Below are 23,347 nucleotides of genomic sequence, written 5' to 3'. Positions count from 1 at the left end.
TATTGAATTCTGTGTCAGGAAGATTGGGGTTCAAATCCCAACTCAGAGATGCCTGTGTGACTCTGAGCAAATAATTTTAACCTCTCGCTGCCTCAGTTTCCCCATTTTACAAATGGGGATAATAGCATCTTCTGCAGTTGTTGTGAGACTCAAATGAGGTAATAGAAAGTATTTTTTGAAACTTAAAGTGCTGGATAATCCCACTCTCAATAGTAAAAAGAAGAACAATAAAAACCACATTATATTTTCTAACATTTTCATCCAGGGAAAGTAGGCGAAAGGCAATATTGATGGAAAAATGGAGGAGGTGGCATACAAGAAAATTGGAGGCAGGAGTCAGTATATGTATACATACAAAGGGGTAGGGCAATCCCACACTTGCCTTGTTGGCAAGTGAAATACTAGTGGTGCTTTTATTCACACTGTTCTCCCTCCCCTTCTGGTTGAACACTCCTGTGGACTATGGGGAGGGAAGGACTCTCCTGCTTATATTGTTGTTATTTAGTCATTTTTTTTTGGTCATATCCAATTCTCTGTGAGTTCTGGGGGGTTTTCTTGGCGAAGATACTGGAGTGGTTTGCCATTTCCTTCTCCAGCTCATTTTACAGATGAGAAAACTGAGGCAAACAGGGTTAAGTGACTTGCCCAGCTAGTAAGTGTCTGAGGCTGGATTTGGACTTAGAAAGATGAGTCTTTCTGACTCCAGGCCTGGCACTCTGTGCGCTATAGTGCCACCTAGCTGCCCTTTCTCCTGCTTATGGACCCCATATTGTGCTCCTGATAAGGGGACCATTTCTTAGCCATTCCTTCTAGCCTCTCTCTTACTTTCTAAACCTATGACCAAGTTTATCAGTGAGTATGCAGCAAAAAATTTAAGGTTGTTTTTTCCCTTTTTCTTTAAAGTTTCAACAGTTTAGAAAAATGTCTGAACGACATCCAAAAAGGTTTTTTAAAAAGGGAAAAAAGCCCTAAAAAAAAGTCTTGGATACTAGATAGGTAACTCACCGAATCCCGAAAAATTAAGAGTTACCTGGACTTTGTGGGGAATCAACAATATTCCTATAGGGGAAATGTGTCAAAGCTAATTGAAAGTAGAAGGGGCTGTGGTACTGGCATCTCATGCACAGCTAGAGGTGATTCAGTAGAAGATACCTCTCTCTATCTGTATGTATGTGTGTGTGTGTGTGTGTGTATATATACATACATATATATATATATATATATAATGTATGTATGTATGTATGTATATATCATTAGGTTAGGATTGAGGAAGCTGTGAAAGGGGAATCACTGGCTCAAAGCTAGAAAGGACCACAGACTTCATCTAGTTCAACTCTTTCATCTTACAGATGAGAAGAAAACAGGTCAGGTCAGTCATTTTCCTCCCCAGGCAGTCAGTTGCAGAGCATCTTCCAGCTCTCAAATTAATTTCACCCGCACCCCTGGAAGGTCCAACCCCAAGAATAATTTTCATCTGGGAGGGCTGCTCTTATTAAAAGCAAATTGAAGAGCTGTGAATATAGTTAATAAGGTGAGCAATTAATAAAATGAGCAATACCCTGAAAATGTGAATGCAGCCATTGTCACCTCCATTTACCTCAGTATCTCTATCCTACTGAGTCTCACTCTTTTATTTGCCTTTCTCTCAATTCCTCTCTCTTTATTTTGTCTCCCTTTCTCTTATTCCGCTTCCCCACCTCCTCTTTCTCCACACAATACACAGTGGTACCACATACTTCTCCCTTTACCCACAGCCTGTAGGAATTTCCAGCAGAAATTATAAAAAACAGCTGACATTCACATAGCGCTTTATTATTTAAGCCCCATTACACCCATTCTCTTATTGGATGCTGACATGAGACATAGTCACAAAGCTAGGGTCACAGGTGGGTTTTGAAGCCCAGGTCTCTCCTGACTCCAAGGCCAATTTTTTCCCCAATCTCCACACTGCTTCAGGAAAAGGAGTGTGGGGAAGCCACAACCAAGACCCCCTCATTGCCAAGGACCCTCCTCATTGTGGGAAAGCCTTTGTCTCTCTTAATTGCATACACTCTCTGCCCCCAACACACGCACATATGAACACACACCCTTAACACACATCCTTCCTCCTTCCCTTGAGGCTGCTGATAACTTCTTTTGGGATATCTACCTTTCCACCTTTCTTCTCCCCCTCCTAACCCATCTTAACCAGATATGATTTGGAAATATTTGCTATTGAAGTGAGGCAGAAGCAATATTGTCATCAGAGTAGACTGCACCTGGGCAGGAAGAGGAAATAGTTGAAGAGTTTGGGAAATAGCACACAAGCCTGGCATGGAATGAGGCATGATAAAGTAGTGGAGGGAGGGGGACTTCAATTATCAAAACATCTGCTGGAGCTCTCTCTCTCTGCCAAAAACAGAGCTGTAAATAATTTCCTGACTTGCCTTGATGGTAATTTCATCTTCAAAGGATGGAGCAACCAACAAGGGGAAAATTTCTATTTTGGATTTGATTCTCACCAACAAGGAAGAACTAGTTGTTGAATTGGAGCTGATGGGATTCTTGGTGGAGGTGGATGAATCACTTCATCTTAGAATTTATGACAAACAAGGAGAGCAAAGCTAGGCATACTCTGGCATGTACTCCAGATTTTGTGAAAGCAGATTTCAAAGGGTTCAGAGAAAGATAGTTTATATATGAAATTTAACAAATGTAACAAAGGAAATTGACCTAGGAGGGAGGAGTAGCTCTCCAGAATATGGTACTGAAGACGTAAGAGAAAAAAAATTCCAGTGTGAAGAGAAAGAGGGAATTGATAAAAGAATCTGATCTGGATATACATGGACTTCCCTAAACAGCTTAAATATAATAAAAATATAATAAAATAAAAATTAGGAAGAACAAAATGAAAAAGGCAGACAGAAGATGGAAGCCAAGGCAGGTAATGGAGGATACGTAATCAGGCATGGTATGGTCCTACAAGAAACATGGTAGCAGTGCGAAAGCTTAGCTTGATTTTTTCGGTTATTTTTATTTATGTTGTCATAGGTCTTGTGTTCCTAATTCTACCTATCTCCCTCTGCATCCATTTATCGAAGTTCTTGTATTTCTCTAAATATTCCATTACATTCATGCACCACATTTTGTGTGGCTCTTTCCCAGTTGATGGGCACCTGTTTTGTTTTCAGCTCATTGCTATCACATTTTACCTGAATTTTCATAAAACATTTGAAATCATGCTATCATGATATACAAGATAGTGAGATGGGGGTGAGGTCTTAGTACCATTTGGTGAATTCAGATTTAGTGAACACAAAGAATCATCATTAAGAGTTCAATGAAAACTTGGAACGAGATCTTTAGCAAAGTACCCCAAAGATCTGGACAGTTTTTAACATTTTTATAAATGTCTTAGACATAAGAATAGAAGGCATTCTTATCAAGTCTGTAAACAATAGAAAGCTGAAAGCTAATCTGATTCAACAAGATCTTTTTTTTAATTCAATTTTTAAAAATGTTGAGGTCTGCATTTTAAGAGACTGCAAGCTCCATGTGAGCCAGAAGTGTGCTAATAGTAGATATTTAATAAATGCATGTTGACTAATTCCTAAAAAAATTCTGCAGCCAAAAAATTCAATGTAATTTTAGACTCTTTGAGGAGATAGAGTGTCTAGGACTAAGGAGAAGAGTGATAGTCCAATGCAGTCTGTCCTGGTCAGATACATCTAGAGTATTGTGCTCAGTTCTAGGTCCCATATTTTAGGACTGTCTTTGCTAAAATGGAGAATGATCAGAGGAAGGCACAGGGCCTTAAGATATTCAACTAGAAATAAGAGACTAGAGCTCTGGGAGGATTAGTGAAGTTTTAGGACTTATCCACATAGATGTGATAATTAAAACCATGAGAGTACATTAGGTTTCCTCAAGAGACCACATAGAGAAGATTTCTGTGATTGATTCATGAAGGCCTTTAGCCTAACCAGAGATTGGGACCTGTTCTTGGCTGGTCTATATGAAGACTGTAGGGGTGGATGAAAACTTCCTGGTTTTGTGAAATTAAAGAATGCTACAACTGGAAAATTCTTGGGTAAGTCAGGGCCAGAATTTCTATTTATGAGAAAAAGTTAGCAATTGTGATATGTCATGCAACTGAAAGGTCAGAGGTGAAAAGCACTGGAGGAGAAATAGTGTCAAAACTTGGATTCATGAAGTCTGAGGTACCTCTCAAAAAGTAAGATTCAGCCACAGGTCCAATGTATTTGGGAAACTGAGGGAGCTTTGGAAGTCAAGTATCTTTGTCTTTGTTCTGCCCCCGCCCCTTTCCTTCAGTCCTCAACCCAACGTGCTGCAAAGAATAAATGCTTAGTCAACGTTTGTTGCATGAAGGAAAGAAACTGAATGAACTAGAGCACTTGGAAATTTGAGGATGCAAGAATGTGCCTGGGCTGGGGAGATTTGACCTGGGATTATGAAGAGGGAGGCAGGGTCCAGGGTGAGGTATGATATTGCTGGGGAGGAAGGCAGGAGGAGCAGGATAAGGCATGTGGGCTCCTCTCCAGTGCTTAGCATAGTGCCTGGTGAATAGTCGACACTTAATAAATGCATGTTGACTAATTCCTCAAAAGAAAAAAAGTAGGACTTCAGAGAGTTTAACTGAGTCAGCTAAGCCATATCATCCTGAGAGCGTTTGTTGATGACACCAAAAACACAAGATATAATATAAAATGGAATGGATAAGGTGGCATTTCTAGAATGCTCTATTATCATACTGGTGATATAATAATGCTACTACTACATTTGGATGCTGCCATCTCAGGATCTGATGCGTTGTGGGAAGAAGGAACAACAGTGATGAAGTTGGAAGTTGGGAAGAGTGGCTATACCTTATCAAATATAAAGGAAATCTACATTGTAGATTATATGATTTTGAATGTACTCAAGAGTCAACCTTTGCTGTCTGCCTCAATATTGAGTCCATATAGCCTGATGGACTTTGAGTCAGGAAGACCTGAGTTCAAATCATTCCTTAAACACTTACTAGCTGTGTGTGACTCTGGGCAAATAACTTAACCTCTGTCTGCCTCATTTTCCACAACTATAAAATGAAAGGGGTAGGACCCAGTGGCCTCTGAGGTCCCTTCCAGCTCTACATCTGTAATACTATGATCTAACTCTTCAAGTAGTTAAAAGATAGATAATATAGAATAGAGATCTGTAGTATAGGCATTTCTTAGGTGGTACCATGTAAATCATGGGATTCCCTATGAATTACTTGCTGGCACTAGGCTTATCTGGCATTTCAATAAGGAATCTGCAGTGGAGAGTGCACAGTAAAATTCTTTTGGTTACAAATGACCATAAGTTCTTCTAGGTAATGCTACACTAAGCAGGAAGCTTTCAAAAGTTTCTATGCTGGGTGGAGCCAAGATGGCAGATTAGAGAAAGCCTCCCAGTGAACTCTTACTACATTCCCCTCTGAACAACTTTAAAATAACACCTCAAATAAAATTTTTGGAGAGGCAAAGACATAAAAAGGTCAAAGTGAGATCTTTCTAGCCTAAGAAAACTTAAGATGTTGGCAGAAGTCTGTGGCAGGAGGGTGGAGGCCTGTCTGGGGTCCACATGCTGTATCAGTGGCAACAGTGGCCACAGCAGCAGCAGCAGCAGCTTTAGGAGATCTCAGCCCAGAGATGGTAAGGAGGTCAGACAACTGATCAGAAAGAGATTACAGGGAACTCTGTGCTGGCACTGGGTACAGCTGACATTGATTGGCAACTTTACTGCTCACACACAGTTCTGCGTCACAGTTACAGGGAGGAGAGGAGCACTGGTGGTCTATCACAGGGGAGCAGGGTCCCTGATCTCAGTACTAAAACAAAGAGGAGCACTAGTGTTTGTGGCTGCAGGGGACCAAGGGCCCTTCCTGGGTAAAGATCACAGTGCAGACCAGGAGGGCAATGACCGTACCTCTCCCAGGATCACATTACCTTCGAAGCATCAAAAACATGAGACCCTCAGAACAAGCTCTGAAACGGTAGCACAAAAAAGCCTGAAGTTTGGGATAGTGCCTCCCCACCACCAGGTGAACCGAGCCCAACTTTAACCTAAAGTTCAAAGTAAAAAAAAAAAAAGGCCAAGAAAAGTGAGTGAACAACAACAACAACAAATTTGACGATAAAAAGCTACTATGGTGGCAGGGAAGACCAAGACATAAATTCATAAGAAGACAACATTGTGAAAACAGCTACAACAAAAAATCTCAAAGAATAATGCATTGGCTCTGGAGTCAGGAGGACCTGAGTTCAAATTCCACCTCAGAGAGTTGATACTTGTTAGCTGTGTGACCCTGGGTAAGTCACTTAACTCAGATTGCCTTGCCAAAGAAGAAGAAGAAGCAGAAAGAAACAATTCAAACATTGTGGATCCATAATTAGGATCACAGAAGATTGAGTAGCTTCCATGTTACAGGAGCAGAGGGCTTGGAATATGATATTCTGAAAGGCAAAAGAGCTAAAATTACCTCCAACAATACATACCCAGCAAAACTCAGTGTAATTCTTCAGGAGAAAAAAAATAATTATTTAATGATATAGAAGAATTTCAAACTGTTGAAAAGACCAGAGTTGAACAGAAAACTTGACATTCAAACACAAGACTCAAGAGAGGCATAAAAAGGAAAGCATGAAAGAGTAATCATAAGGAACTCAATAAAGTTAAATTGTTTACATTCCTACATGAGAAGATGATACATATAACTCCTAAGAACTTTATTGTTATTAGGGTAGGTAAAAGGAGTTTATGTAGACAGAGGCATGGATGAGAGTTGAGTATGTTGGAATTCTCCCCCCCTCCCCATCCACCCCCACAAATGAAGGGGTGAGAAAGAGGGATGCACTGGGAGAATGGAAAAAGAGAGGTAGAATGGGGGAAATTTTCTCACATAAAAGAGGCATGCAAGGAAGAGCTTTTACAATGGAGGGGAAAATGGGAGGGGGTAGTGGGCAATGCTTGAACCTCACTCTCATCAGAATTGATTAAAAGAGGAAAGAACATATATACACACTCAGTTGTGTATATGAATGTAACTTACCCAATAAGGAAATAGGAGGGGAAGAGGATAAGAGAAAGGGGGAGGAGGAATGATAAAAGGGAAGGTGGATTGAGGAAGGTAGTAGTTAGAAGCAAAATAGACTTGTCATGAGGGACAGAGAGAGAGGAAGAGAGAGAGAAAGGAGAGATGGAGGAAAATACACAGTAATCCTAACAGTGAATGTGAATGGGATGAGCTCACCCATAAAATAGAAGTGCATAACATAATGGATTAGAAACCAGAATCCAACAATATGTTGTCTATAAGAGACACTTGAAACAGAAAGACACACACAGTTAAAATGAAGAGCTGGAGCAGAATTTAATGTGCTTCAGCTGAAGTAAAAAAGGCAGGGATAGCAATCATGATCTTAGACAAAGCAAAAGTAAAAATAGACCTAACTAAAAGAGATAATCAGGGAAACTACATTTTGCTAAAATGTACCATATCATAACAAGTTTCTCTGATAAAGGCCTAATTTCTCATATATATATACATATATATATGGAACTGAGTCAAATTTATAAAAATAAAAGCCATTTCTCAACTGATAAATGGTCAAAGGATATAAAGAGGCAGTTTTCAGAAGAAACAAAACCATCTATAGTCACATGAAAAGATACTCTAAATCACTATGAGTAGAGAAATACAAATTAAAACAACTCTGAGGTACCACTTCACACCTATCAAAAATAACAAATGGTGGAGGGGATGAGGGAAAATAGGTATATAGGTACACTAATGAACTGTGGATTTGTCCACAGATTGGTCTAACCATTCTGGAAAACAACTTGGTTATATGCCCAAAGGGCTATAAAACTGTGCATGCCCTTTGACCAAGGAGTGCCATTACTAGGTCTGTATCCCAAAGAGATCAAAGAAAAATAAAAAGGACACGTACGTACAAAAATATTTCTAGCAGCTCTTTTTGTAGTGGCAAAGAATTGGAAATCAAGGGGATGTCTATCAATTGGGGAATGGCTGAACAAGTTATGGCATATGACTGTGATAGAGTACTGTTGTGCTCTGTCACAAAGATGATGAGGGAGATGGCTTCAGAAAAACATGGCAAGAACTATATGAACTGATGCAATGAAGAATGTGATACACCTCTAAAGAGAGAAGTGATGAGCTCTGAGTACAAATTGAAGTATAATTTTCTCACTTTATTTTTCTTGTTTTTTTAAAAATATGTCTAATATGGAAATCTGTTTGCATGATTTCACATATATAATTGATATATGGCTTGCTTTTTCATTGAGTAGAATAGGGGTAGAGAAGGAAGGAGAGAATTTGGATGTCAAAATTTAAAAAGAAAATAATTTTCAAAATAAATGAATAATAAATTGAAATGTTTAAAAAAAATTTGTGTGTAAGCATGTTGACGAGTGGTCTTTGAATCTCTGACACATTCCCATTCCCCACCCAACCCCCTCTTGGCCTTTGCTTTGGCCTTTGGCCAGTCACTTTCCTAGGTTTCTGAACCGTTACTGCTCACTCTGTCTAGATTTCTGACCCTTGTTGATTCCTTGTCTGGACCCCTAGCATGTAACTTAGTCTTGTTTTTTGGGGGTCTTGATTCCTACTTTTGAGGCTGCCTCCCTATTTATTTTTGCTTTGTTCCTTCCAAAACCTCATTTTCTGTCTGACCTCTGGATTGTGCTTGCTCCTTGTTCCTGGATAGTGTGTTTGTCTGTTTCTTCCCCACCCACCCTGTTCTGACACATGACTTCACCTAGCTTCACTACTTAAAGGTGAGCTCAGATAGACTAACCTCCTAGGCTTGACTTGGGGTGGCTGCTTGCCTGTTCTTCCAGACTTTATTAAATCATCCCTGGCCATTCACATTTCACCTTTAGCTTATGGCCTGGCCTGACGCCTTGACTGATAATACGAAATGTCCTCATCCACTTACATGTGGGCCAGCTTCTTCCGGGTATCTCCTCTTAGCTGAGCAGTTGGGGACACGTCAATATCAAGGCCTTCCTTTTCTTCTTTCTCTAGCAATTCTCGTAGTACACACTTAAATACACTCTGATACGTCCTGGAGGGTGATGGCTACGAGGCAAGCCACAGAGTAAAAAGTCAGATTCTTCAGGAACGGCACTTTCCTATTTCACCTATTGTACCAGTTTTGTTTTTTAAACTTCTCAAAGGGAGCAAATTATACTACAGTTTGTTATTCAAGAAATTAGCTATGGAAGAATGTTCCTTTTTAGCTTTTTGGGGGGCCATCTCTGTTTCTTTTAAAGAAGATGTGCTTTTTAAAGAGAATTTTCCCTCAATGTCCCCAGAAATCTTTTTAAGAGTGATCAAATTGTCTCTTTTCTCCAATGTGGCACAGGCAGCATGGTGTGGTGACTTCATGAGTCCAGGCACAGAACTGAGACTCAAGACCATGTAAGTCCTGGCTTTGCCACTGATTTGCTGTTTGACTTTATGTAAAGTCACTCGGTCTCTCCAGGATTCTTTCTCCTCATCTATTAAACAAATGGGTTAGACCAGAAGTCGCCTATTGGCCTTAGTAGAACTAAAATCCTATTAATTCCATGAGAAGTCCTTTTCATATGTAAATGATTGCCTAAAACAAAGATCTCCTAGCTTTTTTTTATTGTATACCCTTATCAGTAAACCATTTTTGATCATAGCCTCAACATATGTATATTGAGTTATGAATTATATGTACAGGCTACTGTATTAATCTTTATATACATTATAAAACTCCCAAATGGAAATTTTAAAAGGATGAAATATTTGATTCTAGAGGTAACAGGGAGCCATTGGAATATATTAAACAGTGGATAGAGTGCTGGACCTAGAGTCAGGAAGACCTGAGTTCAGGCCCAGGTTCAGACTCTTACTAGTATAACTGTGGGCAGATCACTTAACCCTGTTTTCCTCAGTTTCCTCATCTGTAAAGTGAGCTGAAGAAGGAAATGGCAAAATACTCCAGTATCTTTGCCAAGTAAACCCCAAATAGGGTCACAAAGAGTCAGACACGACTGGAATGTCTGAACAATAGCAACAAAGCTCTAAGGAATGTTCTCTGTGATCCGTACTGGGTAGAACTTATGGCATATGATGATTTCTTTTAGGTGAAAGAAGGTGTTCTTAGGTAAGGGATTTGAAGGAAGGGATAAGGTGTTAGTAGTTTAAGATGCGTTGTTGTTCAGTCATGTCCAACTCTTTGTGACCATCTCCTTCTCAAGTGGGTTAAGGCAATAGTGACTTGCCCAGGGTCACACAGCTAGTGAATGTCTAAGGCCAGATTTGAACTCATTTCTGCCTGAGCATGCCCACCTAGCTGCCTCTAGTTTAGGGAGTAAGGTTCCATAATAGGATTAGATTTGTCTTAAAAGTGTGAGATTGTTTCCAGATAGTGAAACTGCTTATCTTTTTTTTTCTTCCCTTTTTCCTTTTACAGATTCAAACTTAGAGCTAAAAGGCATAGAAGAGGCCATTTGTTCAAACTCTCACATGAAGTGTTTTACTACTTTGTCACATAACTAGTGCTTTGCTGAGTTGTGACTTTGACTCAAGTCTTTTGATTCTAAGTTTGGGGCTTATTATTCTGCTCCAAATTCATTTGAGGTTTTAAAACTAAGATTTGTGCTAATTCATCTGAATGCTCAAAATTTTATGTTCAATAGTTTTTTTTTAGATGACAGAAGGGGATGGGAAACATATCTTTGGTTGGAATACTGGTGGGCAAAAACTCATATCCTGCCCTACTTATCCTTCCTTTATTCAGAAAAAGATTGGGATTTTGGGTAGACATTGGTCTGTATTCATCACTTTGCTAATAAATGGCAATCCATTGTCAAGGTTCCCCACGTAATAATGGTGAATAGTTATATAATGCTTTGGGGTTCACCGTATGCTTTTCTCCCAGCAATTTTTTCTTCTTACATTAGAGGACCAGGCTAGGACAAAAGGATGGAAGTTACAAGGATACAGATTTTGGATTAATATGGGATTTTATATAGAGTTGCCCACAAATGGAATGAGTTACCTCAGAGGAGTAGTGATCTCTTCATGTGGAAATTGGACCACTCCTAGAGGATGTTGTTGATAGAATCTAATATTTGGGTAAGGATCAGAATAGATGACTTCTAAGCCTCCTCTTAGCTTTAAAATTATGCTGCTAGGTAGCATACATAATATTTTCTGCTTTTTTACGAATGAGGCACTCTAGGCTCACAGAGGTTGTAACTTGCCTGTGATGACATGGCTAATAACTAGTGATGGTGGGATCTGAACCCAAATCCTTTTACTACACAGTCCAGAGATTTCTTTTCTTCTATACTGCACCATAATTTCTGACATCAGTCTTCTAAAGTGGGCTAAATTAACTTAATGTCTGAATTAACTTAATTCTCATCCTTCCTGGAATGGATACACAGGGTGTGGTTTGTAGCTAGTATCTTTTTTTATTCTCTCAACTTTACTCCATTTGTATAATGCAGGGATTTAAACTTGACGTCTGTAAATTTACTTTTTTTATAACTGTATTTCAATATAATTGATTTCCTTGGTAATCCTTATGTATTTTATTTTATACTTCCCAAAAACATTATTCTGAGAAGGGCTCCATGGGCTTTACCAGATAGCTAGAGGAGTCGATGACACAGAAAAGTTAGGAATCCCTAACATAAAGCAATTAGAAACCAGTCCTTCCAGATCTTTAGTGATAGTTGGAGTCACGGATGCTTTGGAGTATTTCATAAAAACAGCTTGATAGTGAAGTAAAAGGGTTAAAGTCTGGCAGATTTATGTCATGCAATTGATCAGAAGTGTGAAGCTGCCAAAGTTGAGGAGGTTTATCTAGGGATATTTGGCAGTAGGGGAAGTAAGAAAAAGATTTCTAAAAATGCACACTTGGTCTCAGATGGAACCAACTGGACTAACAACTCACAAAGTATTTATCCTACTCATGGTACTGCCTCTGTTCTATAGAAACAGTTTCTTGGTGGGTTTAGGGTTGATGACAAACCATTGTGCTTGTTACTGGAATTGTCTAATGACAAGGTTGACCTCAGTTCTCTGTTGCTGGAGTTCCTGGCTTTGAGGACCTGGAAAAATGACTTTCTTAGGCTCAGTCATAGATTTAGAGCTGGGAGGGACCTCAGAGAATAGCTAGGCCAACCCCCTCTTCTTATAGATGAGGCCAATGGGTAGCAAGTGGCAGGTCTTCTGCCTCCAAAACCAACACTCTTCTTTGTCATAGTATTACGTTGCCTTCTGTTTCATGTCCAGTTACCATTCCTTCTCTGTTACTCCTAAGTCTCTTGGGACAGTGGAAGCGAAGACCTTATGTCAAGCAATTGTTTTGTGGGGCTGCTGGCTCTAACTTCCTTTATATTCTGATTTCTCAGGCATGAAGCCTTGACACATCTGAACCCAGAGGATCCCAGTGGCTGGATGAACCCTTCTGTGCAGAGGGTCTCTTCGTTCGTGGTGAATATGGTAGTTACAACCTCACTCCTTAAAGCTCTATGTGTGGGTATTGTGTCCACTTTCCCAATGAAGCTTGAGCAAATGTGGTCAATGTTTGGGCTGCTGAATTTCTATAGATTTAGCTAGCCTGGTCCTCGTATGACAGATGCACATGCAATCAACCAGGTCTATACTTGAAGTTTTTCTAATCTGATAGGACCCCAAAGAAGACTTTCACTGGCAAAGCTTTTGAGAACCTAGAGTCATTCCCACGTAACTATGAAGTATCACAGTAGGAGTTCAGTGGAAGAACAATAACAATCTATTGTTCATATATGAAAATGATACTTCTAGCTTATTGGTAAGTGGTGCTATGGTATGGTGGAAAGAGCACTGGATTTAGATTCTAAGGATCTGGGTTCAAATCCCACCTCTTCTATTTACTGTCTATGTGACTTCGGGCAAATCACTTCACTTCTCTGGTCTCAGTCTCTTTATCTGTAAAGTGAAAGGATTTGACTAGTTGATATTTGAAGTACCTTCTAGCTTGTAATCTACGATTCTATGCCAATGGCTGCTTTGGATTATTTATTTTTTTTAATAATTACAAAGGTTTTATAGCAAATGGCCCCTAGAATAAGCTGTCTCTCAATACAGTGCCTGTCACATGGTAGGCACTTAAGTGTTTGTGGGATTGAATGTAGTCAATTGTGATTTGAGAAGAAAGAAAAACAATGTAGAAGAATGAAACGAAGTTGGGTTAGCTAAAAATTTTCATGTGCACCAGAAATCATATTGGTTCGTGGCCATTTCAAATTTAAGAATGACAGATGTCCTTTCACTGCCCTCCCCTCCCATTTCTGCTTACTTTCCATTAGCATTTTGGCTTTGCCCTTGGAACACTGTAGAATGAATGCAGAGAAACCTTGCTTATGACTGTTAATACTTACGATTCTGCCTTGGGGTTTTGACTGTTTATCTCTAGGTGTTTCTTGACTGTTGCTTTCCTCTTTTTTCTTAAAACACACACACACACACACACACACACACATATACAACACTTTAAATTTTGTGTCAGCAATATTCATTTTTTTAGAGAATGATGAGAAAAAAAAAACCACATGGCTTAATATTCTTGTTTTGTCTTGGGCCTCTCCAACCTACGAACACATTTGAGTAGCTGGCTCACACCATTGTTGAATGGGAAAGACCTCCTCACCTCCTAGAGAGTTGTTTTCTTCCATTGTCTTTTTACCATATGATAAAAAGGACAGTAGAGACCACCACTGGGGCAGGGGAGGGGGATGTTGTATGGGTATTTGGATTAATTTTAAGTACTGCTGACTTCCCTTCATGAATCCTGGTTGGTAGGGAGGGCAGCAAGTTGTCTTACATGAGATTCTGGTTTCTCTCTTGTAGCACTAATTCAACCAGAACTCTCTAGCTAAGACGACTACGGTAGTGTTACTAACACATCAATAGGAATGGACAAAAATACTTCAAGTATCTATAATTTCAGATTATATATCTATAATATAATAATATAACATATAATATATTGTGTTATATAATAAGTGACATAATATATAATATAATCTAATATACAATCAATAATACAATAATGCTCAGACTCTGGGCATTTCCATTGTCAATGTAGATCACAACTCCTTAGGACCTTGGAGAATTTCTGGAATCAGAAATTTCACCACTGTTGCCTTCCTTCTGAGGATTTGCCTCTAAATGTAGCTAGGCTGGCCCTTGGTTGATAGATATACAGCTGGCCCCTTTCCAGCTTGGTAGGGAGAGAAGGAAGGAATAAGCATTTACATAGCACATATTATGTGCCAGACATTGTGCTAAGCACTTTAAAAATATTATCTCATTTGAGCATCATGACAACCCTGTGAGGTAGGTGATATTATTATCCCCATTTTTACAGTCGAGGAAACTGAGGTAGAGGTTAAGAGACTTGCCTGGGGTCACACAGCTAGTAAGTGTTTTAGGCCAGACATTTAGGTCACTTAACTCTGTCCCACTCCCTTTAACTCAGGTGTTCCTGGATCTAAGCCCACCTCTCTATCCACTGTGCAACTTACCCGCCTCAAGCTTACACTTTGTTGGCATAGCCTTTGGCCATCTCCGAGTCATTGAGACATTAGCAATGGATTTTAATGGAGGACATCTCAAGGATGTTATGGATTTTATAGGGACTACTTTAGGGATTACCCTACAAATCTAACCAACTTTTATAACATTGCTTCTATTGGAAAACAGATTAAGTCTCAAACCACTGATATACATAATACATTTGGGGAACACAGTCCATTCATAAGATGGTACTTTCCCAAGTGTTCAGCCTGATTAAACAAATATTTATTGAGCACCAACCGTGTGTTGTTTAGTATTCCCTCTACAATGATAAATTTCATTTAGATCGTAAGACAGCAATTTGCAGTTGCTGTTAACTTGCGCTGAAATTAGTTCTTAGGTTCAAACCTTTTTTCCCTCTCAGGGTAGATCCTTTTAAACAGAATCGATATCTGCTATAACTGTTGTTCCCTTTCCAGGTCAGAGTTAAGAACAGTGCTGTGCACATAGGAGCTCTTTCAATCACAAGGTTACAGAACTTTCAAGTTGGAAGGGACATTAGAAGCCATCAAATTCCAACCCGTACTGAAATAAGAATCCCTTCTCTACAACCTTATTGATGTCATCATCCACCCTTTGCTTGAAGACCCCTCAGTGATGGGGAATTGACCACCTCTTGAGGCTACATCTCCCACTTTTGGATAGTTTTAATTGTTAGGAAGCTTTTCTAGACAACAAGTCTAAATCTGTCCTTCAGTTTTTACCCATTGCTCTTGGTTTTGCCTTCTGAAGTCAAACGAAACAAGTCTAGCCTGCTTTCAAATGATGGCTTAAAGAATGTTTCAACTTGGGGCAGCTAGGTGGCACAGTGGATAGAGCACTGGCCCTGGATTCAGGAGGACGTGAGTTCAAATTCGACCTCAAACACATAACACTTAGTAGCTGTGTGACCCTGGGCAAGTATTGCCTAGCAAAGAAAAAAAAAGAATGTTTCAACTTTTAGAAAAATCAAACTATCTCAAATTCATGAGTCTACTTTCCTGCCTTAGTAAAGTATATATTATTGATTGGTTTGACTAAGCCTCTTTTCGATTTTTTCATTCCCAGCCAAATTGGCCTTCTTGCTGTTCCATCACCATACCTTTGCACAAGGTTTTTACCATACCTGGAATGTGCTTGCTTCTCACTTGCTTTTCTCAAAATCCTGTGTTTTTGTCAAAGTTCAGCTGAAATGCTTTGTCCTGCATAAGGCCTTCCCTGAACGCCCAGCCTTTGAATCTCTACTTGTTCTTTACTGAACTAGGTATTTTATCTCCCCGTCCCACCAACCCTTACCCCTTATCTTTATACAAGCCATCCTTAGTGCCTAGATTATATTTTCTCATCTATACTTTGCCTTTCAGCATCTTTACCTTCCTTCAAGATGTAGTGGAGGTGCCACCTATTCTCAGAAGCTTTCTTTGATGCTCTTGACATCCTTGAACTATCTTATAATTAACTTATCTCTGTATAGGTTATATCTCCCCTCCCCCACCAGGATGCAATCCCTTGAGTTCAGGAACTATTTGTGTTCCTAGCACCTATCTCAATGCACTAGGTATATGTTTAATAAATGCTTGTTGAGGTGTTGAGTTATAGTACTGCTAGGTCTGGGCAAATTGCATGATCAAGAGGGGCAGAGGAAGGAAAAGTCAACTCTTCTACTTTTTGAATGTTCCTTGGCTCTTCATATGGCAGCTCCCAGGGTAACTTTTAGGTATGTGTGCTTAGGGATGGTGTAGTACAATGTTAATTCTCTTATTTGATACAGGGTAGTGTTATGGAAAGAGTACAGGGTTTGGAGTCAGAAGAGCAGGCTTTTATACTAGTTACTTATGACTTTGAATATCAGTTTCCTCATCCATAAAATAGGGATGTAGGGACAAGATGTCATAGTAGATTGAGAGTTAGCCTCAGAGTCAGGGAGACCCAAATTTAGGTTCAATCTCAGACACACTAGCTATGTGACCCTGGGTGAACTACCTAACCAGCCTCACAGCTAAAGACAGAGACTCTTAAATTCCAGAGCTAGTGTTGGCCCTGCACTGGCTGAATCTCTATTCACAATCCTGAGTCTCCTACTCTGATGAAATCAAAGGGTTAGTTAAAAATAAAAAAGGAGATAACACTCAGTACCGTCGATGTTAGGAACGGGAGCAACAACAGATTAACTGAAAAACATAATTTGGACCAACTGGGGTTTATTGAGTTCAGCAGCAGGGCGATCTCACCTGAAGAGGCAAAGACTCCCCAAACGAACAGTACACAAAGTTTATCTAAGTTTCAAGGAGTGAGGAACATGGTAGGGGATGAGGCAAAAGTTGATTTGGTTAAGTCCCTGTTGCTAGGACTTGAAGCTGATATGGTACTGACCCTTTTACCCAGGTTCAGAGGTTTTGTGTAACAGGATGTGGGAGGCTAGGCTGTTTCTTAGAACAGGTTGTATAACATGGTACCATGGCATATCCTATTTGGGGTCACTTGCGCTGCAAGCACTAATGGGAGAGTACAGACACACATGTGTGAACAAAATGGAGTGATTCTCACAATAGAGTATCTCTGGATCCACATTATCTACCTCATAGGGTTGTTGTGAGGGAGGTGCTGCTATTGAAATGTAAACTCAGATTATGTCTAATGAGTTCTCATTTTTTTCCTTTCCAGTTCCGTGGCAGTGAATTTCAGCAGAGGGTATGATTAGATTAGTTTTCATAGCAAAAAACCAAAAACAATCCCCCCAAACCCCCAAAATAATAAAAACCCTCCCATCATGTGAAGGTTTGCTGGCCTCTCATTTGTTTACTGATACCTGAAAAATAACTTTCCCAGAGATGAAGGTGGAGGATCATTAGATTGGGAGCTCCTTGAGGACAAGGACTGACTTTTGCTACTGTCAGTGATCATTGAAAGATCTTGAGGAATGGGAAAGGTATCAGAGATCCAGAGAAGGGCAAATGTTTCAGTTTTATTTTTTTGCCCAGATTTTTTTTTTGGGGGGTGGGGCAATTGGAGTTAAGTGACTTGCCCAGAGTCACATGGCTAATGAGAGTTATGTGTCTGAGGCTGGATTTGAACTCAGGTCCTGCTGACTCCAGGGCTGGTGCTCTATCCACTGTGCCACTTAGGTACCCCTTCAGTTTTATTTTTTAAAGGGAAGTGAAGGCAGTCTGCAAACCACGGAAGAATGAATGAGCTTAACTTCTAAATCTGGTGAAATTCTAGAACACATTGTTCAGAATTTGATGGCTTGTGTGATACTTAGAAAAGGAAATTGATTATTGAAAGCTTGGTTTCAGCAAGAAATGACAATACCAGACTAACCTCATTTCCTGTTTTTGACAGAGTAACTTGACAGCTAGATCAGGTGAATGTTGTAAACATGGTATACTTGAGATTTCAGCAAAATATTTGACAAAGTCTCTCTATGTGGGAGCTCCCTTCAGTTATGCAGATTAACAACTCCTTTATATCACTGAGTCACAAGTAGTTATTGGGGACACTGGAAAGTTAAATAATATGTCTATGGTCACGGAGGTAATATGTGTCCGTGGCAGGACTTGACCCCATCTCTGATTTTAAGACTGACCCTCTATCCACAGTGTCATACTACTTCTCATAGATAGATGGCATCCTTGTCAAATATGTAGGTGACATGGAGCTGGAGAGGACCACTAACACACTAGGTGATAAGACTTCAGGAATCCACAGGCTAGAAGAGAGTCTTGGTCAGATACAAGTTGACTAGATGCCCATTGGGATCTTTCCTAACTGTGAGAATATTAAATTCTTATTCAGAGGGACTTTGCTTCTACTTCAAAGTAGATCAAAAGTAGGCTCTGAAACAGAAGTGAGCCATGTTTCTGATGATCTATGAAGTACAAGCATCATATAATAAAATTTCTCACTTCCTCAGCTTCACCTAAGATTGAGGCATTTAATAATCATGGGGAATTAATACAGAATCCCAGAATCTCATAAATGGAAGGAACCTCAGAGAACACATTGTCTGCACAAGAATTGTCTCTGTAATATACCTAACAAATAGTTGTCTCACCTTCCCTTGAAGACCTCTCATGAAGAGGCATCCACTACCTTCCCAAGTGGCCCATTCCACTGTTAGGTAGCTCTGTTGTTAGGAAATTTTTCCTTCTATCAAACCTACATCTGCCTCTTTGCCACTTCTGCCCAATGTTTCTACTTTAGTCCTCTCTGAACAAGCAGAATAAGTTGAATCCCTATTCCACAAGACCAGAACCATCAGTCATTGTTCAGAGACTTAAATTTCACAAACATGATCAACATGCTGGCAAGGACATTGCTATTTATACTCTACAACTGTGTCACTTTTCAATGCTATAATTTTGTGAATTTCCAAATGAAAAGTTGCACGTTTGCTTTATGTATAGAATTCTTTCATGATAAAGCTGTTCAACAGCCTCTTTTGACTTTTCAAAATTTGACATTTGTAAGTCCCTGCCAGTAGGATGGTATCATTGCATGTAAAAGAAATTAAAACAGCAGCTTCTAACATCAATGTTGTTTATAATATACATACATACATGTGTATACATATACACAAAGGACTTTTGTCAACAGAATTAGCAGAACATAGAAAATACTTATCCACAATATCTGCAGATATTAAGTTCAGAAATGTGAACTATTGCTTAAAGGCTAATTAGCCCCTTAGGTATAATAATGTATTATATCTGATTCCACTTTTTGTGAATTTGTGCCCAAAATACTAGTTTTTGCTAATGATTCTCAAACTAGACTAATATGGATTCCTGCCACGGCAATTGAGGTTATGTTATGGGTCTTATGTTATAAAGGCAAAAGAGTAGATATTGAACGTTGTGGCATTATCATCTTCATCAACTGCAAAAGGGTTCTTCCTGGAATAACATGGCAACAACACACTCAATGGGAACATCTTTTCTAGACCCACTCTACTTCCTGATAACTCACTTATCATAGATAGAAAGTAAAGGCAACAGTAAGCTCTTTTCTAAGCACCACAAGTGATAAAGATGACCTAGTACCTATTAGTATCCATATGCCTAAAATCTAATTTTTGAGCAGCAAGACAACAAAAGATCAGGGTGAGACTTTTCCAGCCTAAGACAACTTAGGAGGTGGGCAAGAGGTCTGTGACACTGGGGTGGAGGATAGCTTGGAGCACACATAGCAGCGAAGGAGCACAGATTACAACCAAGAATAACCTACTCAGCAAAACTGAGTGTAATCCTTCAAAGGAAAAAATGGATAGTTAGTAAAGTAGAGGACTTTCATCCATTCCTGATGAAAACACCAGAGCTGAATAGAAAATCTGACATTCAAACAGAAGACTCAAAAGAAGTGTAAAAAGGTAAAAATGACAGATTAATCATTAAGGACTCAATAAAGTTAAACTATTTATATTCTCATATGAGAAAATGATACTTATAACTCCTAAGAACGTTATCATTATTAGGATAGTTAAAAGGAGTTTACATAGACAGAAGGCATGGGTGTAAGTTGATTATGTTTGAACGATCACCAAAAAAAATTGTGAAGGGGTGGGAAAAAGGAATGCACTGGGAGAAAGGGAAAGAGAGGGGGCAGAATAGGAAAATTTTTCTCACATAAAAGAAGCACACAAGGAAGAGCTTTTACAATGGAGGGGAAATTGGGGGTGGGGATAGTGGGCAATGTTTGAACGTCACTCTAATCGGAATTAATTCAAAGAGGAAAGAATATATGTGCACACTTAGTTGGGTATAGAAATCTAATGTTACCCAAAAGGAATATTGTAGGGGAAGGGAATAAGAGAAAGGGTTGGAGAATGATAAAGGGGAGGGTAGATTAATGGAGGTAGTAGTCAGAAGCAAAACAGACTTTTGAGGAGGGACAGGATAAAAAGAAAGAAAGAGAAGATAAAGAGAAGAAAATGGGATAGAGGGAAATACACAGTTAATAATTATAATTGTGAATGTGAAAAGGATGAGTTCACCCATAAAATGGAAGTGGATAACAGGATGGTTTATAAACTAGAATTCAACAATGTGTTGGGTACAAGAGACACACTTGAAACAGAAAGACACAGAGTTAAAATAAGGGGCTAGAGAAGAATCTATTATGCTTCAGCTAAAGTAAAAAAGGCAGGGGTAGCAATTGTGATCTCAGACAAAAATAGACCTAATTAAAAAGCAAAAATAGACTTAATTAAAAGAGATAAAAAGGGAAACTACATTTTGCTAAAATGTCAATGAAGTAACATCAAAAACTTTTACAGCAAATTTCTCTAATAAATGTCTAATTTCACATATATGTGTGTTTATAGATACATGTATATATGCATATATAAACATATATACATATACATACACACACCTATACACACACACACGGATATATACATACACACCCACACATATATATATGGAACTGAATCAAATTTATAAAAATAAGAGTCATTCCTCAGTTGGCAAATGGTCAAAGGCTATAAACAAGCAGTTTTCAGGAGAAGAAACAAAGCTATCTGTGGTAATATGAAAAAAATGCTCTAAATCACTATTGATTAGAGAAACACAAATTAAAACAACTCTGAGGTACCACTTCACACTTATCAAAAATGACAAATGCTTGAGGGAATGAGGGAAAATAGGTACATAAGAACACTAATGAACTGATGGTGGATTTGTGAACTGGTCCAGCTGTTGAGAACAATTTAGAACTATGCCCAAAGGGCTATAAAACTGTGCATACCCTTTGACCACGCAATGTCATTGCTAGGTCTGTATCCCAAACAGGTTAAAGAGAAAGGAAAAGGACTTATATGTACAAAATATTTCTAGCTTCTCTTTTTGTGATAGCAAAGAACTAGAAATCAAGAAGATTCTCATCAGTTGGGGAATGGCTGAACAAGTTGTGCCATATGATTATGGTAGAGTATTATTGTGCTATAAGAAATGATGAAGGAGATGGTTTCAGAAAAAAACAAACAAACCAACCATGAGAGGACCTATATGTACTGATGCAAAATGAAGTGAGCAGAATCAAGAGATCATTGTGTACAGTAACAGCAATATTGTAATGATGATCAACTCTGAAAGATTTAACTACTCTGATTAATACAATAATCCAAGACAACTCGAAAGGACTCATGATGAAAACGTGGTATCCACCTCCAGATAGAGAAATGACCTCTCAGTGCAAATTGAAGTATAATTTTCTCACTTTGCTTTTCACACTTTTTTTTTGTCATATGGCTAATATGGAAATATGTTTTGCATGACTTCACATGTATAATCAATTTATACTGCTTGCTTCCTCAGTGGGTGGGGAAGAGGAGGGATGATGAGAGAGAATTTGTAACTCAAAAATTTTTAAAAGAATCTTACAAATAAATAATGAATTTTTTAAAAGTTTAGAAAAAGAAGAGATAAGCATAGAAAACTGGAATCCATCTATATAGAAATGATAGTTGAAGCCATGGGAATAATGAGATCACCAATGGAGAAAGAATGCAGAGTGGATAAAGAAGAGTGCCAAAGATGGAACTCAGAGGGTTGGTAGAACCAGTAAAGGAGAGAGAAGTAATAGTAAGAGAATAAGGGTGAGAAACAGGAGGGTATGGTTATCTTTGCAGCCCAGGGAAAAGAGAATGTCCATAAAGACAGGTTGGCAAACTGTCAAATGGCACAGAGGGATCAAGGAGGATGAAGATTAAATAAGAACCAATGAATATGATAATTAGGAAGTCTTTGATGATGATTGAGAGAGAAATTTCAGTAGAGTTTTGGGAATGAAGCCAGACTGTGGGCCAAGTGGTCGTTGAAGAAGTGAAAGAATTAGATAAAGACTTCTCAAAAAACTTGGTCATGAAGAGAAGAAAAAGAGGTGTAATGGAAAGTAGATGGAATAAAAGAATATGTTTTTTAATGGGTTGTGTAGATCCAGGTATGTTCATAGATGGTTGGAATGGAGCCAGAGGAGCAACCCAAGGCTATCTCTGGGACCTCCAGTGTCTTCACACTGAATAAATCACACCCATGTTATGTTTTGTGTATGCTCTGGGGCAGTCCAACTCATTGCTTAAACTTGGGCCAGGATCTTCTTATGCAAATGCTCTAGGTCTGAACTTGGGGTGATAGCAATAGCACCTCAGCCTTAGGAGAAAAAGCAAATTTCCCTCCCTCTACTTGGACACAGAGTATGCCTCTCATGAGAATCCAGAGATCTTGAAGAACCTCCCTCCCTCCCCAGCAACCACATCTTTTCTGAATGGAACTTCCCAAATGGATAAGAAAAGCACTTTCTGGGGATGCCAGAGCTGGCCAACAAATCCTTTATGGAGGAAGACAGAAAACAGAAGGTGGTGTTGATGACTTTCAAAAGCAACTAGCTTTCTCTTCAGGTATTTATAGCAGGATTTCTCCCTGACTGAACAGGGTCAAGCTGTCAGGAATAATCTCGTCTTCTGCTCAAAAGCATATATTAGGAGCCCCTGACATCTAGACAACAAGTGAGAATCCGGTTTCTCAGGGACGATCCAGCGAAACTGCTCTCTCTATTCCTCACATCTCTGTGACTTTGCCCTGGTTGTCTCCCATCCCCAACATTCTTTCTCTCCTCACCCTTACCTCATAGAATGCCTTTTCTTCCTTCAAGATTCAGCACACATACCACCTTCTACACCAAGGGTTCTTGACCTTTTTTGTGTTATGGACT

At 39.1% G+C, this 23,347-nt stretch overlaps 1 protein-coding gene across 1 annotated transcript in view; it reads right to left on the bottom strand.

The window, feature by feature from the left end:
• The window catches only part of ERICH6B (glutamate rich 6B), an 83,392-nt gene that overhangs the window by 26,861 nt on the left and 33,184 nt on the right, over positions 1–23,347 (bottom strand). The window contains exons 6-7 of the mRNA XM_020971294.2: positions 13,459–13,524; positions 8,988–9,130 (exon numbers count right to left, since the gene is read on the bottom strand). Coding sequence (XP_020826953.1) covers positions 8,988–9,130; positions 13,459–13,524 — 209 coding nt within the window. The remainder of the gene's footprint in view (positions 1–8,987; positions 9,131–13,458; positions 13,525–23,347) is intronic.

This window comes from Phascolarctos cinereus, unplaced genomic scaffold (assembly GCF_003287225.1).
Source record: "Phascolarctos cinereus isolate Bilbo 61053 unplaced genomic scaffold, phaCin_HiC Scaffold_7;HRSCAF=346, whole genome shotgun sequence".
NCBI classification, from domain to species: Eukaryota; Metazoa; Chordata; class Mammalia; order Diprotodontia; family Phascolarctidae; genus Phascolarctos; species Phascolarctos cinereus.
The sequence above is the reverse complement of the archived record's forward strand: the minus strand, read 5'-3'. Positions and strand labels throughout refer to the sequence as shown.